General features: G+C 37.2%; 1 protein-coding gene across 1 annotated transcript in view; it reads right to left on the minus strand.

The window, feature by feature from the left end:
- LOC108049303 (transcription-associated protein 1) overlaps window positions 1-18,824 on the minus strand; it is a 466,810-nt gene that overhangs the window by 119,790 nt on the left and 328,196 nt on the right. The window contains exons 16-18 of the mRNA XM_044456610.1: window positions 10,734-10,884; window positions 6,089-8,885; window positions 4,688-5,224 (exon numbers count right to left, since the gene is read on the minus strand). Of these exons, the coding sequence (XP_044312545.1) occupies window positions 4,688-5,224; window positions 6,089-8,885; window positions 10,734-10,884 (3,485 nt within the window). The remainder of the gene's footprint in view (window positions 1-4,687; window positions 5,225-6,088; window positions 8,886-10,733; window positions 10,885-18,824) is intronic.

The following is an 18,824-nucleotide window of genomic DNA, read 5'->3' on the forward strand; positions in this document are numbered from 1 at the left end:
GAGTAAATTACAGTTATAAAATAGAGCGGGAGAGATTGAGAGGGAGTAAAAGAGTTCTAGCAAGTATAGAGAGCGTAAATTACACTAACAAAGCTACGAGATTAAACAAATCTAATAGAAATGTTAAAACAATTCTAAACACATACCCGTTTACTGGGAGATCTATTTAAAATTTCTAACACAGATATGTATTAAGTTAAGCTTTGTAAATAAATTAACACAAAACACTCGCACAAAATCACTGAAAAAATACAAAAACTCAGAGCACAAAGGTAAACACAACTGTTCACAAGCGACGCTAAATCGAAGTGATACCGGAACTTCAAAAAATTACATTGAACACCTTTCGATGCTGAAAGGCGTCGTGGGAGTAAAATCCCCATTTAGTGTTAAGTCAATTCATGGTCACACACAAATTACAAATAAGTGATTTCACTAAAAATATGTTGCTCACCAAATCAGAGAACGTCAATTTCATCAAAATTTATGACGAAAGTCATGAAGGGATAGGGAAAAAACAGCTTTTTCAATAACGGTAAATATAAATTTTGTAGATTGTCGTTCGGACTAAAAAATGCTCCGAGCATTTTTCAAAGAGCCATTGATCATCATCATATTGCGGGAAAAATTTCAAAGACTTGCTACGTGTTTGTCGATGATGTAATAATTTTTTCCCAGACAGGAGGACCACCTTAACGACATTCACTGGGTTCTCGAAAAACCCTTAGAGGCAGGCATGAAGGTGTCCCAAGAAAAATCAAAGTTTTTTAAAAAAAAACATTGAGTATTTGGGATTCATAGTATCAGAAGCGGGCTTACGACCCTCACCCGAAAAGGTCAAGGCCATTAAGGAATTTCACCTACCAAATCTCCGACTCTTTTTGGGACTGGCAAGTTACTATAGATGGTTTATTAAAGGTTTTGCATCAATAGCGGGTCCCCTTACAGGAATGCTAAAAGGAGAAAATGGAAAAGTAAGCAAGTATCAATCGAGGAAAATTTATATCGAAATGACTAAACAACACAGGGAAGCATTTCATAAGCTAAGAGAAATCTTAGCATCAGAAGATGTTCTTATATCATGCCCTGATTTTTCGAAGCCGTTTGATTTAACAAGGGACGCTTCAGGTTTTGGTTTGGGGGCGTTATTATCCCAAGGGGGACACCCCATTACAATGATATCTCGAACGTTACGTGATAACGAAAAAACTTCGCAACAAACGAACGTTAGCTACTTGCCATAGTATGGTCCCTACAAAATTTCTGCAACTACTTATACGGAGTAAAAGACTTACACATTTATACTGATCACCAACCGTTAGCGTTAGCTGTGTCGGATAAAAATCCCAATGCGAAACTAAAACGCTGGAAAGGTATTATCGATGATCACGGAGCAAAAGTAATTTACAAGCCAGGCAAGGAAAACCTTGTAGCGGACGCGCTGTCCCGTAAAAATATAAACGTACAAGACACTCCAAAATCGGATGCGGCTACTATGTATCGTATCGCGAGCAATCGCTTTCTTACACCATTGACACGACCAACAACCCGGTCAACTGCTTCCGAAATCAAATTATAATTGAAGAAGGAAACAGTTCATCTGTAGACAACTTTATTTTATTTAAAAATAAAATGAGACACATAATAAAGTTCTCCGACCGTAATAGCCTAATTAATACAATTCAAGATATAATTAATCCGGAGGCAGTAAACGCGATACATTGCTCCCTCCCAATCCTAGCTTTTATTCAGCATAGGTTAATCGAGTTATTCCCAAGCACAACATTTAAGTACTCGAAAAGCTTTCTACAAGATATAACAGATAAAACTGAACAAAAGGAAATTATAATTACCGAGCATAATAGAGCCCACCGTGCTGCTCAGGAAATGTAAAACAAATTTTACGGTACTATTTTTTCCCAAAAATGTTCAGGCTAGCAACGGAAGTAACTGTAAATTGTAAAATCTGTTCCATGGTAAAGTACAGCCGCCACCCCACCAAACAGACGGTCGGACAAACACCAATACGCAGGAGAAATTCTTCATATCGACATATTTTCAACGGACGGAAATCGTCTTTTCACATGCATTGATCCATTTTCCAAATTCGCTATAGTACAAAAAATAACTTCAAGTGCCATCGTTGATGTAAAAGCCCCAATATTGAACGTAATAATTTTTTTTCCGAACACAAAAACTATTTACTGTGACAACGAAAGGTCACTTAACTCTGAAACGATAAAATCAATCCTACTTAATAATGTTAATATCTGCATCTCAAATGCACCCCCACTAGACAACACCTAAAATGGTCAGGTAGAAATATTCCATAGCACTCTCTCAGAAATAGCTAGGTGCTTGAAACTGGAAAATAAATTAAACGACACTACCGAAATCATTTTACTGGCAACAAACAGATACAATAAAACTATTCACACGGTAACTGACAGGAAACCAATAGAATTAATACATTCGACACCCACGGACAGGCACAGGGAAAGTCTCTTGACTACGTTAACAAGTACAGGACCAATAAAAATTATCAGAGCGGATACAAGGTCTTCTTAAAGGCAAATAAACGTCTCGGAAATAAACTGTCCGCTTTGTGCTCGGAAGAAACCATTGAAGCAGAGATGGGACTACGGTTCTTATTAAAAAAATACTTCTTACTACTTACGCTAACGGCTGCCATGACGAACGCGACAGTAAAACTTAACAACTACACAAACGCAGACTACATCCCCATAGTGAACGGTGACATTTTAATTTGGGACTGTTACGGATACCTACGACATTCAACGAACTTGACATCGTACGAGGACTATGCGGACCAGACAGAAGCAATGACAAAGACCTTCACGAACGATAATAGGACTCAGGTAATAACCACTGAATTAGTTGCTAACCTGAATGTGCAACACAGGGATACGAGCATTAACTTAATCGGAACAGCACTTAAAGTCATTACAGGAATTCCAGTAAATAAAGTTTAATCAAGAACAATTAATTAACGCTGAAGAAGGACAATCTGAGTTAAATATTAAATTTTAAGAACGTTTAAATGCACTTACCAATTCTATGAAAAAAATTCAAAAGGTAGACAGGTACAAAGAGACCCACCTTTTAGAAATCATCTTAGCAAAAAACAGAATTGTTATCACAGGACTTAGAAAATATTTTGATGGGCCTAACCCTAGCAAAACTTAATATCGTAAGCCCGGCTATCCTGGATAGCAGCGACATAAGCGAATTCAAAGACAAACAGCCTACTAACATAAGTTTAATAGAAATATTAGAAGTATATAGTTTAAGCGTTTTTCAAAATTCAGAAATAATCCACTTCCTCATTAAATTCCCCTACTCTAAGCTAGTATGTAAAAAGATAACAGTCTATCCGGTTCAGCACCACAACAAGACCCTAGACTTTGAGAATGGAGACCTAATCGCCGATTGCGCAGCACGAATTGTCAACATCGGGGGCTGCAAAGCTGCAGTAGGCGCTACCTTCTGCAAGGACCTTCAAGGCGACACATGCGCACAACAGATGGTGGCCGGGGTGACTGCACAATATACTATAGTGGACCACGGTACCCTCATCATCAAGGACGCCAAAGTGACCGTAATCGACGACCTCGGTCTAAAGCAAGAAATATCTGGCTCAAACCTTGTAACCTACTCTAGCAAGGTATCACTCAACGGCACCAGGTACATAAACCAGCTTGGAACTTCGAAGAAAAAGCCTGTAGTCTCAGCCTCCCGTTTCTCCACGAACTGAGCTTGAGGAACGTCCATCACATCGGGACTCTGAGAGAAAAAATAACAATCGGTTCTCTTCTCGGCAACACCATCATTTTCTTCGCCGCCTTATCTCTATGCTGTGTAGCCTGGCTTGTTCATCATCACCTGATAGCCAAGTACTGCTCCGAGCCAAGGAGTAACGAGGATATAGAAACGACAGGTCACCGGGACGACGACCACTTAAAGACGGGAGGAGTTAACACGCGCATCCAAAAGGCAGAAAAATTGCCAAGTTGCACACCGGATACGGTGGCCCACACGCGCAAGGTCGAAAAAGCTGACCACGCATTTCTTGGGCTAAAGCCGGCTGCCCAACTCGGGCACGCCTGCAACGTATGATAGTTGCTGGGCGAATACAAAATGCCGTCAAGTGCGCTGTCGCTCGAAGTAGGATTGGAGTTCCAGCCGCGGTAAAGTTTAAATGAGTCTAAGTTGTACTCCTTAGGATGAAGCTTGCGAAAAATATTGTGAACCAACTTATTAAATATTCTTGCTCGAAGGAGTTCAATACTAATAAAATAAAATAAAATACCATCAAAGGAATTTATTAATTTATATGTCGGAACGAGCCGAATCGGGCGACTATATATCATAGGAACAATCGGACAAAAAAAATCAAAAAAATTATAACTTTGTTGTTTTTAATTGTTTTTCTTTGGGATTTGTTAATATTTAAATATTATGAAATTACGGTTTTAATTATATTATAATCGGAAATCTATATCATATAGCTTCCACTTTAACCAAATCTGGAGCAACAGTACCAATAGAGATCTTAAGGCTTCTGTTAAAAATTATAATATCCTCAAGGGACAATAATACATCTATATAATTTTGTCTGGTGATCCCAGCCAAAAAATAAATAAGTAATTTTGTTTTTATTACTTACTTGACTTAGAAGATTTAATATAACATCTCCATCGAATTGCTCCAAGCAACATAGCAATTGAGGTATCCATGGTAACCAGTAAGAGGGTGGAATGCCAGACACATACTTTTCCAAAGTGCTTATGAGTGTTTTAGTATGGTTATCATATGACAAAAACCACAAAACTTTTGCAATATATTTTCTGGTTTTGCTTTCAATTTGATTCCTGCTTGCATGTAGATAGCATATTAATGCATTAGCGGCCAGTGCGATTTGCTTTTCCTTTAAAAAAATGTTTTCCATATAATCGCCCCACATAGCCCAGGCCTTCGTAAGACCATCATGAAGCTGTGCAGCGGCACTAAAAGATTTTCCAGCTTCCTCTGTTCGTCCAATTTGACCTAGCAAAAGTCCTTTCAGAGCATAAAATTCAGCATTCATTTCACCAGTAAAGTATTTCAAATTAGTGGACTCAATAACTTCCAAAGCTTCATTAATTTCATTTTTTCCAGATGTTGAGGGCATTTGGAGATAGCATTTAACTTGCTGCCGAATTTTCTGCGAATAAAAATTAAAAAGAAAAGAAATCTTTTAAGAATATTGTGTTAACATTTTAGATTGATCCGAGTAAAACTTCCGAAGTTATAGGCAGTTGAACTTAGGTAAGTTAGCTCGTTTTGTTTTCGATTTTTGGGTGTCCAAAACTTTAAAACGCTCTCCTGAAAAGTTGCCATTTCAAAGTCGGTGTACACGATTCTGCAAAATCTACTGGACGAATAGTTTTGAAATTTTGCACAGTTCTTCTTTCCTAAATTCCTCAGGTAATTCTGTCGAGGAACGAGAAACGGACGGACGGACATGGCTAGATCAACTCTCCTGGTGATGCTGATCAATAATATTATAGGGTCGGATATGTTTTCTTCACTGCATTGCAAACTTTTGACTGAAATTATAATACCCTCTGCAAGGTTATACAAATTATCTCTGATAACGGATCCAACTTTGTAGTTGCTAGAAAGACGTTTGCGTTACATAACATTTACTTAATAACATTTTGGTAAATTCACATTACATATGTCAGTTCGGGCCAGATTATAATTACTATTATTGTTAATTAATTTTACCAAGAATTTTTTTTGTGCGGTATTTTTTTTAAAGGAGATAATTAAGCAATCATCGTAGCCCAGCTATGTATTTAAAAATGGTACAAAATATGTTCTTTTTCAAAAAAAAATGTTCAAAATGGCGGACATATGAAGTATGTACCAAAGCGTCTCATTCAAAAAACAAAAAATTTTTGTTTTTTTTATAAAAAAAAATTGATTGCAGTATTTATTTTTAATACGCATTTGATGAAAGTTAAAGATTTATTGGAAGATGCAAGGGCATAGTAAAGGTTAATTTTTTTTGTTTTTTAGTTACCTGAAAACAATCTACAATTGGAACAGAGGGAATTGTATATATCCTGGACAATGTCTCTTGACAAACACCGGTTAAGTTGTGTTTTCTAGCTATTTTTCCAAAAGAAATTATAGCTTGTGCGGATGCGTGTACTCCTAACATTGTATTTCCTTGATCGGATTGTTGCTCTAGGTGCTGTGTTATTATTTGGTAGTGATGTTGTCGCCAAGTAAATATATCACTCCAATGAGATAAGTCGTCAGAAATGATTGGTAACCGATTCCGCCATGTTTTAACGATAGCTTTCATATCGTGCAACGAATTATTACGTGATTGGGCCAGGCCTTGATGGATTTGGCTTGCCTCATGAAGTTCCATAATTTGCTGCGACGCTTGAAGATATGGCAAGTGGATGTGTGAAACAATGTTAGGCAATCGACGCCACTCACGAATACATAAGCTAGATGCAATTTCTACATATCGTTCTATACTGCCAGTTTGCCGTTCATCTTGGTGAAGAATACTTAAATAGCCTTTGTAAAGGTTTATTTTAAAACCATGATGTTTTAAATAACATTGTTCTGTTTTAGTCAATGCTGTTTTCATTAAGTTCCAATCAGGAACGCGCCATGAACTTTCAAGAATTAAAAACATATTTTTATCTTTATTAGTTTGGGCATAGTCCAGTAAAATGTCCCATTGATTTAGTTCCTTAGCACAACGCATCCAGTGCTTTTCCCACAACAATAATTCGCTATTAATGTATGAATTAACGACACCGTTATTTAAATCTTGCTTAAATTTGGTCATCGCTAGATCATAGGCACCTTGGGCCTCTTCGAAAAATCCCATTTGCTCATAGGAAACAGCAATATTTGTTTCCGGATAGTGAGCAAACTTCAGCCAAAGACCAGCCCATAGATCTTCCTCATGCATTGAAGAATACATTTTTGAAAGTGTGTCATATATATTGTTAGATTGCTGTATATCTATCTCAGACAAAATATTATCCACATCATCAGTGTTATCCTTATTTTGCGTTGATTGATTAACTGCCATTTCTTCTAAGACCAGGATTGCTCTGTGCCATAAGTTATGTGATTTTCCAAGGTAAGCTAATAAATTGGGCGGAATGTATATTGACGGCGTGCATTTTGTCAAACTTTCTACAAAAGTATTAAGTGTACTTGGAAAGCAGTCCTTTTGATTTACATTAGTTCCAGACGATAAAAAGGGTACTAATTCTTTTGTGATGTTATACCTTTGGTCTTCAGTAAATATACTCCAAATACGAGGAAAAATTGACAACCATACACTTTGAGCTAATTGAGTGTCAATATGGCAAAGCTGGGAAGTGGCAACCAGCATCTGATCAGTTCTAATATTTCGATTTGCTTCTAAAAATTCAGCTTGCTTATAAACCAGTTCAACTAACGTAACACGTCGAGTTGGTAAAATTTGTTGGCAATCATCTTTGCGGTCAGCAGTGAATTCAAGTGTTATATCGATATCAAACACGTCATCTTTATCATCAACACTTTGAACAACATCAAAAGATTCCGACTGAGATGATAAGAAGGACACGAAAGAATTTTCCTGTGTTTCGGCTGAGTTAGGTGGAATAACTGAAGTAATGCTGGGTATTTTAAATTCCTCATTTGAACATTGAATTTGCACCATTGTGTTAGCTGTTAAAATAAGCAATTCAATGCATTGTTTTATCCAATAATGGGAACCAATTGTGTCCCATGCTTGGGAACAAATTATATACAGCAATCTATCATGGAGTCTACGACGCATTGAAGAGTCCAAAATTTCAAAGAATTTTGCCCGTATGTGGGGATTTTGAAAACGTAAGCCATTTAGAAATGCTCCCTCCAGTTTGCTTGTTAACTCTGTTTGTTTAAGAATTTCATCTCTATAAATAAAATTTATAATTTCCAAGAATTGTACATTTAGTTCTGTCTCATCATTGAATTTCTTTTCAACGTTTTGCATTAATTTTACCAGCAAAGCTGATTTTTCCCGAATAGATGGAACTTGAGTCATAACATTTGGTTCTTTCGTTTTAACCCAATCATCAATCATTTTAATTATGCATTTTATAATTTTTACCTCCGAGCTCTTTTCTATAAGACTAACCAAAATTGTGCCTATAAAAAGTTTTCTGATTTCCACACTCATTATAAAAATTCTGTTCTTGATTAACTCTAACGAAAGGACCAAGAGCTCTAAAGGTAAAGAATTGGAATCAGGGGGTTGGCTGATAACATTATTACCACTGATGGAGTTAATATGATCCTTAGTAAGACGATTTAGGACTCTTATAAATTGAACTAAAATTCGGTCAATATAACTGTGGTTATTGGTGGTACATGCTTTCAAAATCATCAAGGTACCAAATAGCGACGAAGCATTCGGTTGGGGACTCTTTTCGTAAAATGTAAGGTTCTCAGCAATCATTTTACTAACAGCGTTATATAATAACTCGAGATCATCATGTTTATGTTGCGTGTCTGGTGGAAATATCCCCATAAGTCGGGTTAAAAAAATATGCATCAATCGCACAATCCGAGTATTTTGATGAATTATACATAAGGACAGGCCTCGTTGAACTGGTCGTATAATAGATACCAACTGCTCCGAGTTTAATATTGTAGTTAAAAATGTTAAAAAATCGATTCCAGTACAAATGTTGTTTAAGTTGTGATGAGGAGTTTCCACTGTTGCAAGAACTTTATCAAGCCAGTTAAGCTTGATATCAAAAGGTTGAGGCCAAATCTCGGGACGCATTGCCATTTTAAGGAGCATAACACATCTAAAAAACAATGATATATAACATAATTAGTCCATATTATAACAAATTGCATTGCAAAACTATATAAATTTAACAATACTCACTAAATATAAATACTGTATCAAAAAAAAAAACTGTATGTTAATTTATGTGTGTATGTTAATTTTATGAAAATGAAGAGTGATCTGTGGAGCTTCTCAAAAACAGCCCTTTCTATCGTCTTTTACTTTTTTGATCGGCGCGAATCGCGTTTCGCCCAACCATTATTTCATTTAAAGAAAGATTCTGTTTTTATTTATCACATCAGCCCAAAAAATTAGCATAGTACAATGGGATCAATAAACGAGGACGGAAGCTAACTTCGGCAAGCCGAAGTTTTAATACCCTTGCAGACTTTGCCAAAATTGTTTAAATTAAAAAGTAGCGATAGGAAAATGGTATACATAAATAAACTAGATTTGCATAGTTTCATGTCAATAGCTTTTATACTGCAAAAATGTCATATAAAAAAAGAAAAAAAGGGATATTTTCGCAACCTTTAACAATTTTTCCTACGGAAGCTATTAGATATAGACGTCCGATTGGCAAGCGATTTTACCCTGATCAAGGTATGCGTAAATAAATAAGACTTGGAAAAAAGTATGTGAATAGCTTATACACTGCTCGAAATATTCTGAAAAACATCAAATTTTGACCGATTTGGACTATTGTTCCTATGGGAGCTATAGGATATAGACGTTCGATCGGCTCGCCCTTTTACCTTGATCAAGGTATGCATAAAAAAATACGATTTAAAAAGATTCATGTCAATAGCTTTTACTCTGCGCGAAATATCATCCATTCTTGCAAGGTACATATATCCGATTGTTCCTATGGGAGCTATAGGATATAGACGTCCGTTCGGTTCGATTTTCAAACTTGATCTGCGTGCACATATTTAAGGACGACTGTGAAAGTTTCAGATCGCTAGCTTTTAAACTGAGCTCGCAAACGGTATTGATACAGACGGAGAGATGGACAGGCGGACATGGCTATATCAACTCCCCTATTGATCCTGATCAAGAATATATAACTTTATGGGGTCGAAAACGTCTCCTTCACTGCGTTACAATCTTCTGACCAAAATTATAATACCCTCTGCTGGAGTATAAAAAATAAAATTTTGTGTAATTATACAGGGGCGGTCAAAAGTATTTGCACAAATTACACGTACTTACTCATAAGAAATGTGCAAATACTTTTGACCAACCCCTGTACATAAAAAAAAGAAAGGAAAGCTAACTTGGGGTGGAGCCGAAGTTGATATAACCTGGCAGAATATTCTTGAAATTATATTCTCCAAAATTATTTATATGATGCATTCTTAACACTCATAAAATCCCAACTTCCTAACTTTAAAAACACCAAAGTTATGGAATTTTCAATCGTTCAGTTATATGGCAGCTATAGAATATAGTCGGCCGATCCTTATGAAATTTAGTATGTCGGATTGATTGGCCAAAAATAAAATCCATAAAAAATCCCAATTTCCTAACTTAACAAATAACAAAGTTATGGCATTTCCGATCAATCAGTTATATGGCAGCTATAGGATATAGTCGCCCGATCCCGGCCGTTCCGACTTACATACTGCGTGCAAAGGAAAGAAGGGTGATTTGATATCTTTAAAAATGAGAGACTAGTTCGCGTAGAAACAGACAGACGGACAGACGGACATGCTTATATAAACTCAGGAGGTGATCCTGATCAAGAATATATATACTTTATAGGGTCGGAGATGTCTCCTTCACTGCGTTGCACACTTTTGACCAAAATTATAATACCTTCTGCAATGGTATAATAAATTATGGTTACAAATTTTTACATTACCTTCGAGATAAACTTTCCCCTGGCGAAATTAATACAGCTTGTGGATCATTAACCTGGCATGCTAAACGCACCAAAAAATTTAAAACCGTATCGCAGTATGATTTATCTATGGAGCGCAAAATATCATCAGCCTTGGTATATGGTCCCACACCTGTAAAGATAAAAAGAAAACAAAGTAAGAATTATTCCTTTTTTTATCTTTTTAAATAAGGTTTTTAATAATTAATAATTTTTTTTTTTTTCGCGCGGAGTGCACGGCTTACTTACCCGCCCAACCGAACGAGGGCGCGGCCGTGTATCGTACGGCACGATTCGCGAGAAGATAGACGCGAGATAAGGAAATATAGGTAAAAGTCCGGGGAAAAAAGTAACAGTAAGATTAATTTTGTGCCAATGAAGCAAGTATTAATCGTTTTAGGAGCGGCAGAGAGTCAAGATTTGAGATTACAGGAAAAATTATATTATAGTCAGAACATAATACTCTGAAAGGCTCATGAAGGCATAGTTAGATCTACAATGATTTAATATTAGGGGAATATAATTTCTAGTTAATCTACTTGGCACAGAAAAGTTTAGCCGACTTACCAAGTCGGGGGAGAAAATATCACTAAGTATAAGGTTATAAATGAAGACAGTACCAAGCATCGTTCTACGGTTGGCTAGGGAGGGTAAATTAATCAACGGAAGTCTACTAGAATAAGAAGGTAAGTTAAGATTTGCATCCCAGTTTAGGCGCCGTAAAGCAAAAAGAAGAAAGTTTTTTTGTACTGATTCAATACGACCAATATGTATTCCGTATTGCGGACTCCAGACGGGAGACCCATACTCCAGAATCGGACGGACTAACGAAATAAATAAAGTTTTAGTTAAATAAGGATCATCGAATTCTTTTGATCACCTCTTAATAAATCCAAGCACTCCTCTGGCTTTATTAACCATGGACGAAATGTGGTTTGAAAATTTTAGTTTAGGGTCCAAGAGAACCCCAAAATCGTTTACAAGAGTTATTCTATCCAAAGAGCTGCCACTTAATGTGTAAGTCGCGTATATCGGATTGACCCGATAAAAAGTTATCAGCTTGCACTTGGAACCGTTTAAATTTAGTACCAGTTTTGAAAATTATCTAAATCGGATTGCAAATCTAAATGGCAGGAAATGTCCTTATACTGCAGGCACAACTTAACATCATCTGCGTACATAAGTACGCGAGAATGACTTATAATTGAGGGAAGATCGTTAATAAATAATGTAAAAAGTAACGGACCCAGATGGCTCCCTTGTGGGACACCGGAGGTAACACGGAGAATTTCAGAAATTGAATTTTTAAACAGACAATCAGATGACTTGAAATCCATTTAAGCAGATCAACTGGAAAACCTAACAAATCAAGTTTTTGAACAAGAAGTAAGTGATTTACAGAGTCAAATGCTTTACTAAAGTCAGTGTAAATGACGTCTGTTTGAAAACTACTAATGAAGCCTTTTATCACAAATGAAGTGAGCTCTAGAAGGTTTGTGATTGTGGATCTACGTTTAATAAATCCGTGTTGACACGGAAAAATTATTGATCTACAAAGGTGCTGCAAATGAGGAGTAATGATTTTTTCAAAAAGCTTAGGAATAGCTGACAACTTAGAAATACCTCTGTAGTTACCGGCTTCTAACTTGTTACCTTTTTTGAAAAGAGGAATAACAAATGATTCCTTCCAAATATTTGGGAATTGGGAGGTTTCTAGAGATAAGGTAAACAACTTGTGAAGAGGTTTGCACAGGGCCTTAGCGCAATACCTAAGCACGCACCCAGGAATACCATCGGGCCCTGGCGAATAAACAGGCTTAATACGAAGAAGATCCAAAAGAAGAGAGCTTTCTGTTAAAGTGGGACAGAATATGAGGTTTGACTTGGACATGGTGTAAGAATAAGGCTGTGATGAATAATCTAAAGTAGAGTAAGTCGTTTGAAAAAATTGGGCAAATAAATCGGCTATTGCCTGATCTGTGGTTGCCGTCATGTTTTCGAACGACAGCGAGGAAGGAAATGAATTAGATTTACGCTTGGTGTTAACGAAATTATAAAACTGTTTCGGGTCCTGAGAGAACTGGACCTTACAACGGCTTAAGTAACTATTATAACACTGAGCATTAAGCACGGTATATCTTGACCGAGCACTTAAATACCTAGTAAAAACAGATTGAGAACCGGTATTTTTATATTTCCTAAAAAGTCTGGACTTTACATTTCTTAAGTGTGTAAACTCTTTGCTAAACCAAGGTGATTTATTGGAAATTGACGGATAGTACCACGGAACACAGGAATTAAAAAATGAGTTTATTGCAGTATAAAAAACATTAACTGCATCGGACATATTGCGAAAACAATGTATTCGTTTGGATTTTTCTGATTTTTCTTCTATAACTCTACCCGTATCACATGAAAGTTCGATTGTAGGGTGATATGGATCCTCAGGTTGCGTGAGTGGTGCTACTCTGGACATGAACACACCTTCAGGATTTGATACAAAACACAAATCAAGTTGGCGAACTAATGAATTTCGAACATGGTTTACTTGAGATAGAGATATGTCAAGCAGGCCGTCAATAAAATCATGCAGGGCTATAGGTAGTAAGACATTCGATCCATCCTCAGTGGACCAAGTAACTCCAGGTAAATCACCTAGAACTACCAACTGATCCCTATCGGAAAGCTTATTTGCAACGGACTTAATAACGGAAATGTGATGTAAATAATCAGGAAGTTCAGACAACGGCGGAATATATGAGCAAGTTAAGTATATAGAGCTACCAGAAAGCGAAAACTTTACACAAATAAATTCAATGGTATTGAATTCATCAAAAAATAACTCCTCAGACGGGAGGTTTGAATCAACTCCAATTAAGACTCCACCTCCCCGTCTAGAGGGACGATCATACCTATAGGTATGATAGGTGGATCCACTAATTGTGAAACCACTACGGACAAATCGGAATTCTTAGAAGTCCCTGGTTGCATGCATTCTGTTACGGATTGTTCGGATACCGAATCTTTTTTAGCTGCTGATCTTAGCAACATTTGAGGGTTTGCTGAAATCAGCTGCTGATCCGCCGGAATGCTCTGTTGTTCTTTTGATTTCGGTGGCGGTGTGTTCCCCTTTTGCTCCTTACCACCAGCGGCCTTTTTGCGCTTAGAGGACTCTTCTAATAGCTTACGACTATTAAACTGCGAATCCAGCGCAGAGAGGAGATCATCAGCTCGGCGAAAACTATCTCTAGCAACTCTGATATAGCTAGTCAGCCCCATCAGGCCGCCTTTAGTTTGGCGCATGAACGATTTCATCGCGTTCGCAACCTCGGCACAAGCGTCACAACAAAACTGCAAATTGGGCCCCTTTGAAAGGCCAGTAAAACCGGCACACTTGGTGTGCACCATATTTTCACATAGCCAGCAAGTCATATTAGACTGGTCAGCCCTGATTACGAGGCTGCATTTTTTGCAGAAGCAGACTAAATTTTTATACCCTTGCAGAGGGAATTATAATTTCAGTCAAAACTTTGCAACTCAGTGAAGGAGACATTTCCGACCCTATAAAGTATATATATTCTTGACCAGTATCACCAGGAGAGTCGATCTAGCCATGTCCGTCTGTTCGTCCGTCCGTCCGTCTGTCCGTCCGTCTGTCCGTCCGTCCGTCCGTTTCTACGCAAACTAGGCCCTCAGTTTTAAAGCTATCTGCTTGAAACTTTCCCAAAAGTTGTCTTTCTATTGCAGGTAGTATATAAGTCAGAACGAGCCGGATCGGGCGACTATATCATATAGCTGCCATATAACTGAACGATCGGAAAAGCCATAACTTTGGTGTTTTGAAAGATTTTCTATGGGTTTTATTTTTGGCTAATCAATCCGACCTACCAAATTTCATAAGGATCGGACGACTATATCCTATAGCCGCCATAAAACTCATTGATCGGAAATGCCATAGCTTTGGTGTTTGTAAAGTTAGGAAGTTGGGATTTTCTATGGGTTTTATTTTTGGCCAATCAATCCGACCTACCAAATTTCATAAGGATCGGCCGACTATATCTTATAGCAGCCATATAACTGAACGATTGGAAATGTCATAAATTTGGTGTTTTTAAAGTTAGGAAGTTGGGACTTTTTATGAGTATTAAGAATGCATCATATGAATAATTTTGGAGAATATAATTTATAGAATATTCTGCAAGGGTATATCAGCTTCGGATCCGCCCGAAGTTAGCTTTCCTTTCTTGTTATTATTCATTTTATCTATTGGAACCACTGTACCAAGAAAACGAATTGAAATTTATAAACGAGCAGTTATAAGTACCGCAAGAGCGCAGAAACTGCACGCTTAGAACTTTCAAAGCAAAGAGAGCAAGAGAGCGGGAACGTAAATTAGTTAAAGTGTATTCACAAAAGAGAAACGGCGGAGATATAAGAAAAGAAAACACAGATAAGAATTACGAAAACTAAAACAATTTATTAGTATTACTCGCGATGCGAACGGAGTTTAAAATGTATGTTTGAATAACCGGAAGAAAATGAAAATTTGTTTTGATAAAACCCACCGATGGGAATAAACGAAACAAAAATACAAAATTCGAAGCGCAGAAAAAAAACACGACCGTTCACTTTGAAAGTCAAAGACGATATGATAATTAATTTTTAATAATTAATTAATTTATTTGAAAGTTACGGTACCTTATATCAATATCACTAATTTCATAAAAAGCATGGAAGATCCATGTTTTTTTAAAACAAGACATTTAACGAAATTTCACGTGAGACCAAAAGAACACCTTCAAACTTCTCAATATAAAGTTGATTATTCGATGGGTTTGCTTGGTCACAAATATACCTGGATACCTGTATATCACAGGAAGTCAACTGTAGTAAGAGGACAATTTTCTTTATGCTCAAGTGACCAAAATATGAAAATATTAAATACTAGCACAGCGTACCAATAGCTACACTTGACGGCTATTTCTAGATCCGGATATATCCTAAAGCTGTCACACGATGTAGCCAAATTTTCCTATACCAATTAAAAGTAGTAACAAGATAGGTAGCAACCTTCGCCAAGCCGAAAGTGAAAGTTTTCTGTGCTTTGTCTGTTAAAAAACCTTCGGAGACGTTTTCGACCCCATAAAGTAAATATATTCTTGATCAGGATCAATAGGGGAGTCGATATAGCCATGTCCGTCTGTCCGTCTGTTTCAATACCGTTTGCAAGCTCAGTTTCAAACCTTGCGATCTGAAACTTTCACAGTCGTCCTTAAATACGTGTACGCCGATAAAGTTTAAAAATCGGCCCGATCGGACGTCTATATCCTATAGCTCCCATAAGAGCAATCGGATTATATCTAGCAAAAATTGATGATATTTCGCGCAGTGTAAAAGCTATTGACATGAATCTTTCCAAATCGTATTTTTTTATGTACACCTTGATCAAGGTAAAAACGCGTGCGATCCGTCTGTTTCTAGCGATCTGAAACTTTCACACTCGTCCTAAAACATGTGTACGCAAATCAAGTTTGAAAATCGCTCCGATCGGATGTCTATATCCTATAGCTCCCTTAGGAACAATCGGATATAACTTGCAAGAATGGAAGATATTTCGCGCAGTGTAAAAGCTATTGACATAAGTCTTTCCAAATCTTATTTTTTTATGCGTACCTTGATCAGGGTAAAAGCGCGTGACGATAGGACGTCTATATCCTATAGCTCCCATAGGAACAATAGGGTAAAATCGGTTAAAATTTAATGATTTTTAGGATATTTCGCGCAGTATACAAGCTATTGACATGAATCTTTCCAAATCGTATTTTTTATGCATACCTTGATCAGGGTAAAAGCGCGTGACGATCGGACGTCTATATCCTATAGCTCCCATAGGAACAAAAGGGTAAAATCGGTTAAAATTTGATGATTTTTAGGATATTTCGCGCAGTATACAAGCTATTGACATGAATCTTTCCAAATTAGAGTATGAAGGAGATGTTTCCGACCCTATAAAGTATATATATTCTTGATCAGGATCAAAAGGGGAGTCGATATAGCGATGTCCGTCTGTCCGTCTGTGTCAATACCGTTTGAGAGCTCAGTTTATATATAATACAATATAACCATCCACTCACTAATAAATAAACCACCTATTGACATAATCCATTCATCGAACACTGAGCTTAACCACTAACCATACAACATATAGACTGATCATTTCATACAACGAATTTGGTCACAAAATTTTTCAATCGGGGGCCCCAGTGCTGGAATCGGCAGGCCCCGACACTTCGTGTGCCTTCGGGTTTTTTCGCTCTCGTTCTAATTCTTATTTTGACGCTCGCGCTCGAGTTCGGTCGTTCAGTCGCAGAGACGCGCATTTTGAAGAAGGTTGGCCTGCGCTTGAATTGGGCTTTGTATGTATGCGTGTTCATGCATTCTCATACAGGGGTGGATGTGTGCGATCATTTCATTTCGATGCAGCAAGAATATTTTGTCTTTTGCTACTTTTCAGACTTGGTACTTTAACAATATGGGCGTATTCACTATTGGGTTAATGATAAAAACAAGAAAGGAAAGCGAACTTCGGACGGAGCCGAAGTTGATATACCCTTGCAGAATATTCTGTAAATTATAAAATTATAAATTATTCATATGATGCATTCTTATTACTCATAAAAAGTCCCAACTTCCTAACTTTAAAAACACCAAAGTTATGACATTTCCAATCGTTCAGTTATATGGCAGCTATAAGATATAGTCGGCCGATCCTTATGAAATTCGGTAGGTCGGATTGATTAGCCAAAAATAAAACCCATAGAAAATCTCAACTTCCTAACTTTAAAAACACCAAAGTTATGGCTTATCCGATCGTTCAGTTATATGGCAGCTATATGATATAGTCGCCCGATCCGGCTCGTTCCGACTTATATACTACCTGCAATAGAAAGACAACTTTTGGGAAAGTTTCAAGCAGATAGCTTTAAAACTGAGGGACTAGTTTGCGTAGAAACGGACGGACGGACGGACAGACGGACAGACGGACGGACAGACGGACAGACGGACATGGCTAGATCGACTCTCCTGGTGATGCTGATCAAGAATATATATACTTTATAGGGTCGGAAATGTCTCCTTCACTGCGTTGCAAACTTTTGACTGAAATTATAATACCCTCTGCAGGTACAACAAGAGAACGCTATAGTCGGGTCCCCGACTATCGCGTTACTCAGGTAAAGGGAGTGGGGAGATGGAGATAGAAACTTTGATCACGCGTAACTTTTTAACGATGGTCGATTTCAAACTTTTACATTTCGATAGGTATTGATAAACACAATAAAACTATTTTTATTTCGAAATATTTAAATTTTTAAAACCGTATCTAAGCGATTGTGGGCGATAAAGGGGGCGTGGCACCGTTTTGAAACAAACTTGCGCTGCGTAGGAACTCCTAGAATCTGCATGCAAAATGCCAATCTTCTAGCTTTTATAGTTTCCGAGATCTCAGCGTTCATACGGACGGACAGACGGACAGACGGACATGGCTATATCGACTCGGCTAGTGACCCTGATCAAGAATATATATACTTTATAGGGTCGGAAACGCTTCCTTCTAGCTGTTACATACTTTTGCACGAATACAATATACCCTTTTACTCTACGAGTAACGGGTATAATAAGAATATTATATGTTACAGTATATTTTTTAATATTTAAGCATATATTTCATCTTGGTTTACAAATTCATATCAGTGGTAGCAGAAGAATGTTTTGCATATATGTAGGTATTCCAAATAATATAAATCAATCTAATGAGATAGGAACAGGGCACATCGCAGTCGGTGTCTGCGCTTAGTGGTTCAGAAAACTTCAAACCAAATCAGCTTTAGTTGTTGTTCTGCGAGCGGATAGTGCCTGCATACTCGATTGAATTTTAGGGGTGGGGACAGAAAGAAGAACGTTTTTTAGGACACTTGTTTTAAATGTTATGTTTAATGATAATTAATTTTATAATTTTTTTTATAGTAAAAATCATTAAAAGTTTACTTCTTGATTTAAAATAGTAATATAAAT

This window comes from Drosophila rhopaloa, unplaced genomic scaffold (assembly GCF_018152115.1).
Source record: "Drosophila rhopaloa isolate 14029-0021.01 unplaced genomic scaffold, ASM1815211v1 contig_133, whole genome shotgun sequence".
NCBI lineage: Eukaryota > Metazoa > Arthropoda > Insecta > Diptera > Drosophilidae > Drosophila > Drosophila rhopaloa.